Source organism: Rutidosis leptorrhynchoides, chromosome 3, assembly GCF_046630445.1.
Source record: "Rutidosis leptorrhynchoides isolate AG116_Rl617_1_P2 chromosome 3, CSIRO_AGI_Rlap_v1, whole genome shotgun sequence".
Taxonomy (NCBI): domain Eukaryota; kingdom Viridiplantae; phylum Streptophyta; class Magnoliopsida; order Asterales; family Asteraceae; genus Rutidosis; species Rutidosis leptorrhynchoides.
The window spans coordinates 352,612,785-352,630,178 of NC_092335.1; the positions used below are offsets into that span (position 1 = coordinate 352,612,785).

At 38.4% G+C, this 17,394-nt stretch overlaps 2 protein-coding genes across 2 annotated transcripts; both read left to right on the forward strand.

Annotated features, from left to right (window-relative positions):
- Positions 1 to 9,385: 9,385 nt before the first annotated feature.
- On the forward strand, positions 9,386 to 10,240 carry LOC139901206 (uncharacterized). The gene has a single exon (XM_071883936.1). It carries the CDS (start codon positions 9,386 to 9,388, stop codon positions 10,238 to 10,240), a length of 855 nt encoding a protein of 284 aa, XP_071740037.1.
- A 3,027-nt stretch (positions 10,241 to 13,267) lies between these two features.
- Positions 13,268 to 15,467, forward strand: LOC139901207 (uncharacterized). Its single transcript, XM_071883937.1, has 5 exons — positions 13,268 to 13,315; positions 13,499 to 13,637; positions 13,740 to 13,990; positions 14,087 to 14,206; positions 15,318 to 15,467. The coding sequence occupies exons 1-5, from the start codon at positions 13,268 to 13,270 to the stop codon at positions 15,465 to 15,467; spliced, it is 708 nt and encodes a 235-aa protein (XP_071740038.1).
- Positions 15,468 to 17,394: the final 1,927 nt, after the last annotated feature.

The following is a 17,394-nucleotide window of genomic DNA, read 5'->3' on the forward strand; positions in this document are numbered from 1 at the left end:
ATCTCAAGTGTGGGGAAGGGTTATAAATTCTCTCAGGTTTATACTTGGTTTATTTGCCAAATTTTGTAAAAATTTGAAAAATTTTCAACTAAATGAACTCAAAATCATGTTTATACATATTTATGAACGATGAAAACTAGGTGTTAATACCGAAATTATCGTTACCTCGAAAAGGACATAAATTGAGAAACAACTTAAAACGCTTGAATTCATTTAAAATGGAATAAAGGAGAATAAAAAGGCAAAGAAAGAAACTAAGTGTGGGGAGAATGTACCAAGTTATTCAATTAAAAACTATCTATCACATATTTTTGTACAAACAATTGAAAATACTTTTGTTTTGAACGATAATCAACTGTTTTATCCGATGAAAGAAAAGAAGAGATGGATCTACACGATGAATCAATTCCATCATTTGAAGGAAGTAAAGTCTTCCGAAAAAGACACGCGCTTCTTGATTTAGGTCATGAAGTTGTCGTCCAGACCAGCTGTAGGTTGACGAAAAATCTAGAAAAGTCATCTCTAAAATCAGCAGGAAATCCACGGACCTCAGCATCAAACAGGGTCGCCAAGTGGTCAGATTTATCCTAACCATGAGAAGGATTTATCTCGTACAATGGGGAGGCACCGTGCAAATTAGCTTGATAAGACTAATGAATCAGATCCCCAGAAAGGATAATCTCCTTAAAGATTAAAAATCAGCTTTTAAGACTGATATTACTCAATCCTAGAGATTGACCTTAAAGATTGAGAATTCAAACTCATGGAATTCAATGATATCTAAACTCGAGCTTGAACGAGAAAATATTTTGATCAAAAATACAAACCGATTTGTTTTCTGAAAACCCATTTTCAATGCGTTCATTACCATTGAACGTAAAATCCTAGGAATTCACCTGGAATTCATTAGGTCACCTGAACCAAATCGGGTGTCAACCGTAAGAACGGTGGTTGCATAGCATGGTCGGAGACAGGACCTTGTGCCAGACCGAAAAATCATAGGATGATCTTTACTATCGCTCCTACCAAGGATAGTTCTAGCATCCGACACGTTAAAAGACCATAATCATCTGCATGTCACGGGACATTGCCTTAACAGTTTCTTGTTCATCGCTTTCCTTTACAACCGGACGGTAGTTTGCCGAAAGGTAATATACGGAACAAGTAAACTGGATGTGTTCTTTCCGATACCGGGATAGCAGTGGATTACACGAACCTAAATGTTTTTAGCCAAAATATTGATCCACAAATATATTTTGCAACACCAATGGTGGATCAAATCAGAAAACTTATCTAGGGTAAAAGCTAGATTGAATTTTCAAAAGATCAAATGTTTTCATAAAGATCCTATTTCCTAAAGGATCTAAATTTTTATAGTCATGTGGGACTGTAAACCGCCTTTCAAATGTGCACTTTGCTTTGGAAACCGAAAGTAAATCGGCTATTTGATTGCAAGTGTCGTTGACCTAAACCCAAGGCAACTGTGGATGACACACCCACCTTTAACCATCATTACTGTCATTGTTTATACCGCTATATCAAAATCACTGATGTACAAAATGTGATGAATAAAAAAGTGATTCATGTATGTTTTTATTTCAAGTTCTGTATTGCTTGAGGACAAGCAACGCTCAAGTGTGGGGATATTTGATAGTGTTCCAAATGAACATATATTTAGTAGCAATATCGTTCCAATATGTAAAGTTTTTAAATGTAATTTCCTTATTTTTAGTTGTAATAGTTAAATAAATAAGTGCGAAGACGAAAGACGCAAATCGCTCGAAAATGAAGATTTAAAGACAAAAACGAAGATTTGAAAGACCAAAACGTCCAAAAAGCTCAAATGTTCAAGATACAATTAAAAAGGTTCAAATTATTGATGAGGAACGTCTAAAAATGACAAGAGTACAAGTTACAAAACGCAAAGTACAAGATATAAAATTGTACGAAAGGACGTTCGAAAATCCGGAACCGGGGCATGAACCAACTTTCAGCGCTCGACGCAGCGGTGTAAAAATTACGAGTCAACTATTCACAAGAATAAAATATAATATTTAAATAATTCATAATAAGAATAATATTAAATAATAAAAAGTTGTTAATTGAGCATAGTTCAGGGGTCGTAAATGAAAATTCAATTTCTATATAACGATCTATGTAATGATGAATTGAGGGAACTTCTCCGAGATTTTTTTTTCGATCTCTTTTTTTTTTCTTCTATCTTTTTCTTATTTTTCTATCTATCAATTATCAATATCTATATTCTATATCTCTATCATAATGTTAACTTAATAAGATATAACAATAATCTTAATTTTAACTTTAAATTATGATAATAATAAGATTTATGATAGAGATCGTTTGAGTGTGTAAGTCGAAATTCTGTCCGTGTAACGCTACGCTATTTTTAATCATTGTAAGTTATGTTCAACCTTTTTACATTAATGTCTCGTAACTAAGTTATTATTATGCTTATTTGAGCCGAAGTAATCGTGATGTTAGGCTAAAATATTAAGATGGGGTTATTGAACTTTGTACCATAATTAAGGTTTGGGCAAAAGACCGACACTTGTGGAAATTGAACTATTGACTATTAATAGATGGGGGGTATTGTCTAATTGAGTGACAACTCATTGGAGTCTGTCGAACCTATCTTCAAATTAATTAACCTAATAATTAATAATGATTATGGTTGTCCTATTTAGTGATGTTCATATGGAATCTGTTATAATCATTTAATTAATCAATTGGGTTGGGTAATTGATTATTCATTCTGATCAAGTGGATGAATTAATATTCATAAACTAATTAAAACAGGGGTGGATTACATACAGTGATAACTGGTGTAATTGTTGACAGAAGTGATAACTGCGTCACAGTTTAAATCCTTAATCAGTTGAAATATTTGACTTCGGGTATAAGGGTAATTTGACGAGGATACTCGCACTTTATATTTATGACCGATGGACTATTATGGACAAAAACCAGATAGACGTATCAAATAAACCAGGACAAAGGACAATTAACCCATGGTAATAAATTAAAATCAACACGTCAAACATCATGATTACGGAAGTTTAAATAAGCATAATTCTTTTATTATATTTCTCATCGTATCTTTATTTACTGTCATTTTATTACTCGCAATTTTATTTTCTGTCATTTTATTTATCGCAATTTATTTTACGCACTTTAATTTTTGTCATTTATTTTTACGCTTAAAATCGACAAACCGGTCATTAAACGGTAAAACCCCCATTTTATAATAATACTACTACTTATTTATATATATATTTTTACAAATAAACTTAATAATATAGCGTTAACTTCACCAGCTCCCTGTGGAACGAACCGGACTTACTAAAAACTACACTACTCTACGATTAGGTACACTGCCTATAGTGTTGTAGCAAGGTTTAGGTATATCCCATCCGTAAATTAATAAAACTTGTGTCATATTTTGTAGTATTTTGTATTAAAAATTTAATACTATTTCGTACCCTCACGCTACATCATCAGAGAACCATTCTGGTCCTAGTGTCAAGACCTGAACATTAAGCAATCTTTCACTTCGGTCGCACACCGTCAGGCGAATAGGCAATGTGAAGTAACTAATCGGGATATTGTTAAGGGGATAAAGGGACGCTTGGGCTTATATGGAAACGAATGGGTCGATGATCTCTCAAGTGTATTGTGGGCTCATCGAACTACTCATAAGAATAGCACAGGTGAGACTCCTTTCAACTGGTTTATGGGACTGAATCTATTATCCCTGCAGAAATATTGGTGCCCACAAAGAGAGTTCAAAGCTTTGATGAGTCAAGCGATGGTGAAGGCTTGCGCGCTAACCTAGATATGCTAGAAGAGCGCAGAGACTTTTTCATTCAAATTAGGATAGTATGTATGGCGCAATAATGAGGCAAGCCGGGCAGAGAATACTGGAAAGCTTGGGCCAAATTGGGAGGGTCCCTATGAAATAATTGGCACAAGTTCTACTGGATCTTATATCCTAGCTAAAATAACTGGAGAACGAGTACCTCGTACTTGGCATGCAACCAATTTGAAAAGATGATATATATAATTTTCAGGCTGCAGCACATGGGATTGATCAACTCGCACTATGAGCACTTACATTATTTAGTTTAATTAAAGTGTTGCTTTAATTCCAAAGACAATTAGTATTTCTTTTTGGTTGTGATGGTTTGTCATTTGGTTATGACTTTTAGATTTTATTTATTTTGTCATGAATAAATTTAATTTTTGTATGGAAACGTTTGGTTATGTTTCAACGCACATTTTGATAGCAGTTATGTGCATCCTGCCTTTTAAGGGATGATCTCTAGCTCCCGCATGGCAAAAGCCTGTTTGGTTACAAGGCTAGATTTTAGGGTGGGTAACAGACATTGGTTAGTCTAGACCAACACACTCTCACAGACTAGAAGACTGCAAGTCATGACTATAAAACGACAAGCATTGGGGTTGCTTGCCTACTAACCTAAGTGTTGGTTCACTTGGAAGACTCTAAGTACTTTACTTAGTAATGCAATGAAAAGCGCTGGCTATGTGCACAATAGTTTGGCGTCGGTTAGCATTATTAAACTTTGAGTATAAACAAAATATACATTGGTTTGTATGTATCACAATTACGATATTTGTTAAGAGTAATAAATACTTGAAACAATAAAGTGAGCAAAAGAAATTGCATTAATGTTGCACTAGTGCCAAAAGAAAACATTGAATGTAAGAGTACTAGGGGCACGCAGGCTCAATATGCAAAATATGGCACATAGGCCTAAGCTTTAAAGAGAAAGGAAAATCTAAACTACGTGGCATTATTTGGAACGCTGCCCTACACTAAAGGGAATGATCCTTCGAACCCTCGCCCGCAGCGATCAGCCGGATCATTCCATGTAAAAAGAAAAACAAAAGTTGACATATATGTGGTCATGTACAAAAAGGCGGGGAGCACATCCATGTTGTAAGTAGCACCTATAACCGAGCATGCTTCCTGCGGATGTACCCCCAAAGTGCGGGCACACAGGGTCGAAGACATTAAATGCCCACAGCTCACCTGTATGCCCGCCACTTCAAAAAACTATTATGCGCCTCACAAAGCACGCCATAGCAGTACCTGACCCCTCTGGCTCACCTCCTTACATCACGAGCTCCAACAAATCCTGCACTGAAGTCGCATGGTTAACACTTGCTAGAATCAAGGATTGAATTTGAATGTTCTCCATCCACGACTGGACTCGAGCACCTTGGCTAAAGCATCACTCTCAAGCTGATCAACAACAACTTTGGGCAAATCTGTTGGAACCTCTATGTTGTCTGAAATGAGATTCCAAAAGTTTACCCGCTCCAATGCCTTGATGGCCCTGATTACGTCTGAGTAAATTCCCACTGTAGAAGAACTGAGATCCTTTGATTCAATCTGCGAAAGAGTAGCTTTCAGTGCGGCGAAGTTGTTTAACGCTGAATCACGATCCGTGGCCACCCGGTCAAGGTGCGCGGAGATGTCATGTTTTTCAAACGTTAACAAATCAAGGTTGGAATTAGCAGTAGCAAGTTCATCCTTGAGCGAATTGTTTTCCTCTACCAGATCAGCTTGTGCACTAAGAAGCTCAACCTTTTCCGCCTTTAACACTTCAACAGTGGCCTCCACTATTTTCAATGCTTCCTCGGCCAATTTAAGCTTCGACTCTATGGCAATCAACCTCCTCTGTAACTGCCCAGAAAGATTCACCTGTGCCTTGTGAGAACGCTCGTTGTTTAAACGATCACAATCCTTTACCCATGTTAGTTATGATAGCTGCGTATCAAAGCATGCCTTCTGGTCTGGTGTCATCATGCCTTATGTCAACAGGAGCACATCCTTGAAAATACATATGCTTATCTGATCTTGGAAATATTTAGAATTGCTTTCAAGTTATCAATGCGGATGGGTGTATAAGGGTTGATGTTTAGTTTGGGACCCGAGATATAAGCAATCGAGGGACCAGTAGCAGCAGGAGTTGCAGGATTGGTTGGCAAGGGCGCAAAAACAGCAAGTGGAACCGGATTAGAACAGGTAGCGGGCATCCAGACAGTTGATTCAAGGGGCGCAGACGTTGCTGAGGGCGCATGTGTGGACATGGGTGCATTGATGGAAGGTTGAGCAAGAGTCACTGTTGGGGGTGCATCTTCATCAAGATTCACAACTGACAATGCAAAAACATACAAGTTAGTCTCCGAACAAGTAATGAAGGTATAATATAATGAAAACTGTATGCAATACAATGTTGTACCTTCAGAGGATGAGGCATCTGACTTTTTCTTCTTCACAGGAGGATTTAAGCACACAGAGCTTAAATATAATGAAAACTGTATGCAATACAGTTAGTCTCCGAACAAGTAATGAAGGTATAATATAATAAAAACTGTATGCAATACAATGTTGTACCTTCAGAGGATGAGGCAACTGACTTTTTCTTCTTCACGGGAGGATTTAAGCGCACAAAGCTTCTGCGCTTAAGCGGCTGTTCGTCTTCCTCAGTTGGAGCACTTAAATCCTCTACCACGTTAATTGGCATGTCTTCATCAGCAACTTCCTTTTTCACAAAATAACCCTTCAAACTTTCTTCAACCATAACCCAGTAAAGATTCATCTATGCGAGCAATAAATTAAAATGGTTAGCATACTTTGTATTTAAAAGTAAATAATGCATAATTATTTCAAGATAAAATTGTACCCCTTCTGTTAAGCAATATGACTTGACGGAACCCACTGTATTGCCAGTAGGAAGAGATTTTGGCCAAGTAAAGAACTTCGTTTGGGTAAACTCTAATGCTTAGTTTCTTACCAGAACAGAGGTTAAAATGTTCCTGTTCTGGTGGTGTCATTGTGGGGGGAGGGGGGGGGGCAATTAAAAGCAGGGTTAGCACCAGAGTGCCATTGAAGAATGTTTGCGAATTTTTGTGGAACAAACTTGCTATAAACATAATAAAAAGAATCTTTCCATGGGGTACTCAAGCCTTTCTTCATTCCAGCTGTAAAAGCAGCCCGATCGGTGAAACTGTACCAATCGTGCTCATTAACTTGGTAACGAAAAATGTTCCTAAAGACGTTAATCGACGAGTCCTGGTTGTTTGCTCTGCACCACATCCAAAATAATGATAGACGAGCAGCACCATAGGGATGTAATTGCCCTAGGCCAATGTTATACGATGACAGAACCGCCATGAAAAAGTTAGTGGGAGGGATGCGAGTGTTTCTGACTTCTTGGGTTACGTCGTAGACTGCCACCATGTTGGTTGGGGGGTTTATGAGCTCGTTGATTTGTGAGTGGAATGGTAGGGGTGTATTGAGCAATTGGTGGATACCAGTCGATAACAGCTTTAATGGATTCATCATCTATGGTAGAAGAGATGGAATGGACTTGAAAAGTGGTTGAAGATGCAGACGACATATTTACAATTTAAAAGGGGGATGAAGTTAGAAGATTAAACTGACCTGGGTTATGTAATGGAAAACTAGCCGGAACTTGATTGGAGTTGCAAAGAAGAAAAAGAGGTGAATTTTTTGAATTTTTTACCAAATTTGGTAAACTCATCGCCGTATTTATAGCCCAAACGGCTAGGGCGTAAATAAATGAAAGAACGCGTGAGGCACACAGCTGGCCGTACACATGTCGCAATCCTAACGGGTTGTAGTGTAAAAAACGTGGTGCACGATAGAAAAACCCATTAGATTGTAATGATACGCACATCCGCATGACCATACGGATTACGCATCCAAAGTCCTGAACCGCACACTAATTGCCATGTAAGATATATGGCACGGGTACAGTCGCACTCTATGCGCCTATACCATCTGATGTGAGTTTGGTATACTTGCATAAGGGTCCAGTATATTCTATAAGAATGTACGGTATAACTAATTTCAGATTCTTTTTCTTAAATAACGAAAGTTAGTTGGGATAAGATCACATTTAATTAGGGATGAGATCCTATCAAAACCCTAATTTGTGAGCCTATAAATACATAGCTCCCAAACCCTAAAATGTTCATCTTTTACTAATATGTAACTTAGCATACATATCATCGTACGAACAAGCTTCATACAAGCATTCACGTAAAGACTTTTAGGTATGTTACAAACTATGAAACCTTCATATCTTTGGGCCACTCAACCCCGTATGCTGGGTTGTTGGTGGACTCTCTAATCGGCCACCCTATCGGAATCGAAACGATGCTGATGTGGGTTATCTACGACTATGGTTGGAGGTTCGAATATTGTTAGTCCTTAAACCTTTTCATGCACTCAAGTGTAGGTTCACCTTGACCCCGTGAAAATATGCTTGATCATTTGGCGCCATCCGTGGGACCAGTTGTGTGAACAAATAAGATTGGAATTTGTTTTGTATATAATTTATTATATAAATCTTTTTTCCGTAAAACTTTTTTTTAATTAATCGGTCACTTTCAGGTTTTCAAAATTGTCAGCAGTTATGGGTGGAGGAAACAAGAACGCCAAAAATCAGGGGCGATCGAATTCTCCTGTAAGTCGAGGGTTTCAGACACCTACCACGACTGTTATGAATACACCATCGACGCCACCTACACTAGTCAAAGGTACATCGAATCCTCCATCGACATTAACTGTCGAAACAGGACCATCTACATCAGAAACAGTCCTAAAAGAACCATCTAAGAATTGATGGCACTCTCCCGATGGAAGCGTGTAAGAAACAGGAAGTAGCTTCAAACCATTTGAAGATCTGCCTCCAAAAAATCCGAGCTTTGGTTCTCCAAGCGAAACCATTCCACCGGGTTTCAAAGTTAAAACTACCTGTGTGGGAACCATACCAATCATCACTTTGGTTGAACCCGAAACTCCTATCGAGAGGGTTACCACAGAGAACGCTCAGGAAAGAATCAGACAGATGGGCCTGAGAAACCCAGATGGTTCATATATTATGCTGACACTGCAACAAGGGTCAATGGCATATGCGTCTTCGCAACCAATTTTTGATTCTACAAGCAATCAATACAGTAGGACACAATATGTCCTGACTCAATCCAACACCTTTATATCTCAGTTTCAGCAAGTTGCGCCGCCGCATTTGGCACCAGCTTTTAATGAACCAGTACGAGTACAAGAGTTTATGAACAATTGGTTCGTGGTAATGCAAGGACAAAAATCTAAACAAAGTCTTGAGTTAGCTCCTACAACAGAAAATTTTTGTCGCATATTGCAAATGATCCTTTTATAGTAACGCTTGTGTTACCTTTAACATTGGGAAGTTACGATGGGTTGTCAGATCCAGATAATTTTTTGCAAAAATTCGAAGGAACCGCAAGAACACATAGCTAGGGTGATGCAGTAGCATGCCACATGCTACCAATGGTGCTACAGGGGGTACCAAGGGAATGGTTCAACAACTTGCCAGCCCAAAGCATCACAGGCTTTGCGGATTTGCGCTCAAGATTCCTATTAAATTTCCACAATCTGCGTACCCACAAAAGAACGCACGTTGAATGCCACGACATCAAGCAAAAACCAAAAGAAAGTTTGGTGGAAATCATAGATAGGTACACCAAGGAAGTGGCCAAAATTCAAGACCTCTCAGAAACTCAGAAGGTTTTTGGCTTCATACATTGCATAGACACAGAAAGACATCTATCTTTATGGCAGCAGTTACACAGAAGAGTGTTGGACACTTTCGCAGAAGCTATAAAAGAAACGCATGATTATATGTGTGCGCAAGAAGACATAAAACAAAATTGTGGAAATACCTCTTCAAATATGGATATTGATGACGATTATTTTCGGGCACAAGGAAGAGGGTCAGAATCTGGCAAGCATTATAGTAGTAATGGGCCATCCCGAGGCGGTAATTACAATAATGACAAATACCGCAAGTTTAACAATAACAAGGGGGGAGGAAGCCAAAGGTATAAAAATAACCATGCTGATAATGTTGCATTGATAAAAGACCCCACAAAAACACCAAAAGAAATATTGGCTACAGAGGCAGTATGCAAAAGCTTTGATCCCCCGAAACCTTTGTCAAAATATGGGAATAGAGACAAAAGCAAATTTTGTGATTTCCATGATGATCATGGTCATGAAACCAATGAATGTCGACATCTAATCAAAAAGGTAGTTGCTGAACTTAAAAGAGGAAGATTTCAACACTTGAAGAATGGTGGAAAAGCATTAAGGGAAAAGCCAAAAGGAGAAAAAGAGTATCCATGACAAAGAAAGAATGATGCAAGGGAAACAGAGAAAACTATCAACATGGTCATCAGCGGACGAGAAAATCAGCGACGCAAAATAGAATTGTCGGAGGAATGGGAAAACACTCCCATCTTATTCCCGACGATAGCGCAAGAACCATCAGATGTGCCCATCACAATTGAAGGGCGCGTTAAAGGTTGTGGGTACATCATAAAATGGTTGCACATAGACACTGGTTGCAGCATCAATATAATGTACGAATACTGTTTTCGATTGCTGCATGGAACGGTACGGGCAAAACTAATAGCTCTCAGCACTGCATTATCAGGGGTTTCTGGGGAATCCGCATGGCCAATTGGAATCATTGAGTTGGAATTAGAGCTAGTAGATGACGATTATATGGAGTTAGTAAGAAGTACAACAGTAGAATTTGTTGTAGTAAGATCGTACTCAAAATACAATGCGCTCTTGGGAAGCACAACGTTGCAAAAGTTGGTGGCCATTCCTTCCACGGTGCATGGTCTTATAAAATTTCCAACTCCATTAGGAATCGCGACGATAAGATTGGAAACACATGACACAAGTGTTGCAGCTGTAGAACAAGCTGAAAAATAGCCAAGTGAAGAGGAGCAGCTGCGGAGCTGCATGGTCATCGCAAACCCGCGGTATCCGGACCAAAAAATCAAGATGGGCGGAAGATTGTCTGATGAAACAAAGTTTAAACTCTGTAACATATTAGCTTCTAACACGGATGTCTTTGCATGGAAAGAAGTAGATATGTCAAGTGTGCCAAGGGAAATAGCTGAGCATAAGCTTAATGCAAACCCAAGTCTAACGCCAGTACGCCAAAAGAAACGCGGTATGGCACCAGAAAGAAGTGAATGGTTAAAGGCAGAATTGGATAAATTGGTTAAAGCAAACATATTGCGAGAAGTGTGATACCAAACTTGGGTAGCAAACCTGGTGCTGGTAAAAAAGCCCAACAGATCTTGGCGCATGTGTGTCGACTTCATAGATATTAATAAGGCCTGTCTAAAAGACAACTCTCCTTTACCAGAAATAGACTGGAAAGTTGAATCGCTAGCTGGTTTCCGGTAAAAATATTTTCTGGATGCGTACAAAGGGTATCATCAGATACAGATGGCAGCAGATGATGAGGATAAACCTGCCTTTCGCACCAGCCAAGGTATTTATTGTTATACAAAAATGTCGTTTGGTTTAAAGAATGCTGGAGCAACATACCAACGCGTAATAGATGAAGCTTTTAAAAGTCAAATTGACAGAAATTTAGAAGCGTATGTTGATGATTTAGTGATAAAAAGCACAACAGAGAAAAGTTTATTTGATGATATATTAGAAACATTCGCGTCATTAAGAAGGATAAACATGAAGCTCAATCCGTCGAAATGTAGCTTTGGAGAAGAAGAAGGGAAGTTTCTTGGTCATATAATCACAGAGCGCAGGATACGCGCAAATCCAAAGAAAATAGAAGCCATCGAAAGTATACCATCGCCTAGAAATAAAAAAGAAGTGCAAAGTTTAACGGGTAAATTGGCCGCGTTAACAAGATTCTTATCAAAATCCGCAGAACGATCGTTGCCTTTTTTCGGGACGTTGAAAAATTGCTTAAAGAAAACGAATTTCAAATGGACAGAGAAAGCGGAAGTTGCGTTTCAAGAGATGAAAATGCTATTAAAGGAATTGCCGAAGATGACTGCGCCGATTGCAGGAGAGACGTTAATACTTTACTTAGCGGCATCAAAAGAAGCGATAATTTCAGTATTAATAGCAAACAGGGGGTAGGTACGCACTTCAAACTAAAACTTAGTTATTTGTTATTCAATAGACATTTAAAATTATATGTATTATGCTGTGCAAACAGGTGCAAATGCCTGTATATTTTGTTAGTAAAGCCTTAACAGGAAGCGAATTAAATTACCCTGCCATCGAAAAACTGGTTTATGCGCTTGTGCATATGGCTAGACACTTAAGGAGATACTTCTAAGCGCATCCAATAATAGTCTTAACGGACCAACCAATAAAGCAGTTATGACAAAAAACAAAATATTTTCAAAAGCCTAAAATTGCTTGAAAAATTCGTGCAAATTTACATTCTCTGATAATTGTTGAGCAGGTGCTATACAAACCAGAAAACTCTAATTGCATGGCCAAATGGGCTATTGAATTAGGTGAGCATGAAATAAACTTCTCACCAAGAAGTACGGTAAAAGAGCAAGTCCTAGCAGATTATCTGGCTAAAACAGATGGAGACATTGAAATCTCGCATGAATCAAAAGAAATTCCACCTCCGCCCGAACGGCTGTGGAAAATGCACACAGATGGGGCCTGTGGTCTAGAAGGTGCAGGGGTAGGAATAATCCTGAAAAGTCCAGAAGGAGATGAGTATACCTTCGCGCTAAGTTTTAGCTTCCCCGTAACAAATAATGAAGCTGAGTACGAAGCATTATTATCTGGAATGCAAGTAGCGAAATACTTAGAGATAAAAGAGTTATCAGTATATGTTGATTCACAGTTAGTTGCAAATCAATTCAACGGGATATTTGAAGCACATGATGAGTCAATGCAAAAATATCTGAAACTTGTGCAAGAACTTGCGGTAGACTTCGATATATTCTAGATAATGAAGGTTTCCAGAACGATGAATAAAAAAGCGGATGCACTCGGTAAGTTAGCTACCTTAACATTCAGTCATTTCAAAAAAGAAATTTGGGTAGAAGAAGTGAAAGTCAAGTCCATTGACACAGACTGTATATCTGCCACAGTCGAAGAAGATGAACCAAGTTGGATGATACAGATAATGGAATTTTTGAACACTGGAACATTGTCAATAGATTCAACAGAGGCAAGGAAAATTAAATGAAACCACCAATGTATTTGCTAGACAAAGGCATCCTATATAGAAAATCTTTTTTGGGACCTCATTTGCGGTGTCTTAATTCAACTCATGCAGAATCAATTATACGGGAAGTGCATGAAGAGATGTGCGCTTTGCATTCAGGACACAAAATAGTTGCGTCCAAGATAATGCGGCTTGGGTACTATTGGCCTTTGATGTACAGAGATGCCACGGAGGTAATACGCAAATGTCAGTCATGTCAGCTACATGCACTAATAAGCAAAGCTCCGCGACATCCAATGATACCAGTCGCATCTCCATGGCCATTCTGCAAATGGGAAATTGATATAGTGGGACCATTCCCCGCAGGACCAGGAGGGGTAAAATTTTTGGTTGTGGCCATTGATTACTTTAAAAAGTGGGTTGAAACCAAACCACTCAAAACAATTTCGGGCAAACAAATCTGCAACTTTGTATGGGAGAACATCGTCTGCCGGTTTGGAATACCAAATGAAATAGTAAGTGACAATGGCACACAATTTGAAGGAAACCCATTCAGTGAGTGGTGCCAAGAACTAAATATAAAGCAAAGGTTCACATTAGTTGCACACACCCAGGCAAACGGCCAGTGTGAAGTAACAAATTGAGATATCGTATTAGGTATCAAAGAAATACTTAGGTTATGTCGAAGGGGTTGGATAGATGAACTACCAAACGTGATGTGGGCACACCGCACGACCCCGAAAGGCGCGACTAATGAAACACCTTTCAGTTTGGTGTATGGGTCCGAGGCTGTAATACCCGCGGAGATAAATGTATCAACCATGCGCATAGCTTCCTTCGATAAAAGTAGCAATAGCGAAGAACTGCGTGAAAACCTGAATTTGGTTGAAGAGTGCAGGGAAATGGCGGCAATAAAAGAAGCAATCAACAAGCAAAGAATCGCAAGCTACTATAACAAGCGCGTACAACCATTATCTTTCCAATTGGATGATTTGGTATGGAAGAAAAATGAAGCAAGAAGAGCAGAAGACACGGGTAAACTTGGACCTAAATGGGAAGGACAATATAAGGTTATTGGTGTAAGCGATACAGGGGCGTATCGATTAGCTAGTTTGGATGGAAGAGTAATAAAGCACACCTGACATGCACAAATACTTAAATGGTGCTACATATAAAAAACAACAGAGGGATTGATCACCCCAAAGCAGCTTCATGATATTTTTTATTATGTAATTTTCCATTTTCCATTGTAAACATGACAACTAAGTGGTGATCAAAAGATGTTTGAAATAAATTGATTCATTCAGTTTAAGCTAATAACTTATGTATTTTTACATTTGTTGATTGCATGCCCCTAAGCTGCACAGTGACACACTCCGAGTCTCAAGTGGCATAGTTTATTTTGGTTACTAATACTATTTCTTAATGGTGACAGTAGTAAAACATTGGATTATTTCAAACGCTTGTACATCGCTCAAGACGGCGACTTGCACAGTCTAGACTATAAAATACAAGTTTGGTTTACTTGTTTAAAAATACCCGGGCATTGGCGTGGCCGGGAGACTCTTGAACAAAGACATTGGTTTGTCTTAAATACGGATAAATTGCATTGGATTGCTTATGCGTAAAACACTTATAAATTTTTTATCAAAGTCTTGAATATAAACTTATAAGCATTGGTTTGCTTACTTTGTGTATAACATTAGATTGTTGGTGCAAGAATAAAAAGATCATGATAAGATTGAGGGGTCGCTCCCGTCATGAAATCATGGAAATTATTCTAATATAAGTTATGAAATGCATAAGGAATTGTAAAGAATCGTTATATCCGCAATAATGCATTCGCAAGATACAATAGCAAAAATGTACATAATAGGGACATATATTTAATTAAAGTCTACCAGTTACATTTAGAGCAAAAAGATGAAAAGTCTAAACGACTATCATGATGATGTAGCTAATAAAAAATATAAGTATCTAATATATACTAATAGGGTGGCTTTTCTGGAACTTTGCCCTACACTAAGGAGAGTATGCAATCCTAGCACGCAGCGATCAGGCGCATACCCCGCTGTAAATAAAAAAGAAAAATATAATATAGGGATGCGAAACCTCCAAGATTGCAAGGCCCATCCCTCACTAACAAAAAATTGCTACCTAACATGGACAAACATCATCCATTTCAGGTAGCATAACAAGTTTACTTAAACTTCTCATTTACAATCTCCTGGGCAGGGACGTTGGGATCATTCACCAAAAGTTGCAAACGGGGAATGGGTATCTGTTCGAGTCGGGCACAAGCTTGGTCGCATCTTTCTTTTTATTCCATCAGAGAGAAGTTTAGCAATATTCAGAGGAATGGAGGGGGGTACATACATCTCCTGACAAATAACATCCTAGAACAAGGTGCGCTCATAAGTACGCACAGCCACCATCGCTGCACCAAACCACTACTCGACCGCTTTGCAATCAAGAGCATGATGGATGATTGTCGGTAAACCCTTTAGGATAATGTCATACTCTGCCTTCACTACATCATGTTTTTCACCCCATGAGTCTTGGGCCGCAATCCAGTCACTAAAACTTTCATTTAGAAAGACGACATGGCTCTCCGACTCCTTTAGCTTTGCAGACAAAGATGCAATCTCAGACTCCATGAATTTCTTCCCAGTGTTGTGTTGGTATTCATCATGTTGTCTCTTTAACATCATAACATTTATGCACTCCTCCGCCTGCACATGTGCGGTTAGAGCAACTTCATGTTGGGCAGACAGTCTGGTATTATCCTCTTCTAACAAGTTTATCTTTGTTGCTTCTATCAATGATGTTGCCGGTGGGTTGGCATAAGCAGCTGATTTTTGGTGAAGACGGTTGAAATCTTTGGCCAAATTAAATAATGTCGACTGAGCGTCAACATAGAGCTCTTCAGCGGGAGAAAGGTTAACAAAGTTCTGTGCCAACTGAAGGGGTGCACAGGATTGTAAAAAAAGAAAATTGTTCTGCAAACACTGTGAGTGGCACTTTCATAAAATTGTTGATATTAGGGATCAATGGAGATGAATCATCAGGATTCAAGCATGCACGCTTTGAACGGGAAGAATTGTGGGATACACCACTTGGACCTGCAAATAAGATGCGAAATAAGCGACGACGTTACAAAAAGGCTTAAAGTCCAATTTAAGAGCAAGTCAGATGGTCAAATAAATACCTCCATCAAGAAACCTCTTATGGTTGCCAAGGTTCCTAGCTACATTGGTGTTATAGAGCGAGGGTGCAGTTTTCGAATGAATAGTTGGAGCGTTTGAAAGACTACCAAAATCGGCGGCAGGAACAGGTGCAAAAGATTTAATCTTCATCTACAAAATATAATAAGTTGTAAAAATATGCATACATAGTTGGTATGTAACTAAGGTTACATAGTAGAATGCAAAAAATATAAGCTTATGGTACACAACTCTTTACGATCAGATACCTTGAAAAAGGGTTTTTCTGGCAGAGAAGATGAAAAGATATGAATGACTAAAAATGGAAAAGATTATGAGATGACATATGCCAAAACGGTATTTATAGAAAAAATACGTAGGTCAAAAAAATAACAAAGGTATAATTACAACCGTACACATGTGTCAATCTTAAGCTAAACACTTTGTTAAGATGCTTGGTGTACGTTAGCATTACTAGGTAGGTGCATAATTACAATCATTACCTTTTCGGTAAACAGTGACATTTGACACCTCGGGTGCAGGAAATGCAGCCGAAAAGACAGTTTAGTGACTGCACGCATACATTGCATTTAATGCTAATACAGTATCTGGTTATGCATATATATTTAACTAATCTTATGCACTATCCGGTTACACTTGGAATTTAACTAGGCATTCAAACAAAAATATAAAGCATGTTCATTTAGTTTAAGGACTTTTTATGGTTCATTATGTGCATAAGATTTCTTACTAGATCGAAGTCATACACTAATTTTCATCGTATATAACATCGAACTGGGGAGACTTAATGATACGCACATCTGAATGACCATACAGATTACGCATCCAAAGTCCTGAACCGCACACTAATTGCCATGTAAGATATTTGGCACGGGTATAGTCGCACTCTATGCGCCTATACCATCTGATGTTAGTTTCGTATACTTGCATAAGGGTCCAGTATATTCTAGAAGAATGTACGGTATAATTAATTCAGATTCTTTTCTTTAAATAATGAAAGTTAGTTGGGATAAGATCACATTTAATTAGGGATGAGATCCTATCAAAACCCTAATTCATGAGCCTATAAATACATAGGTCCCAAACCC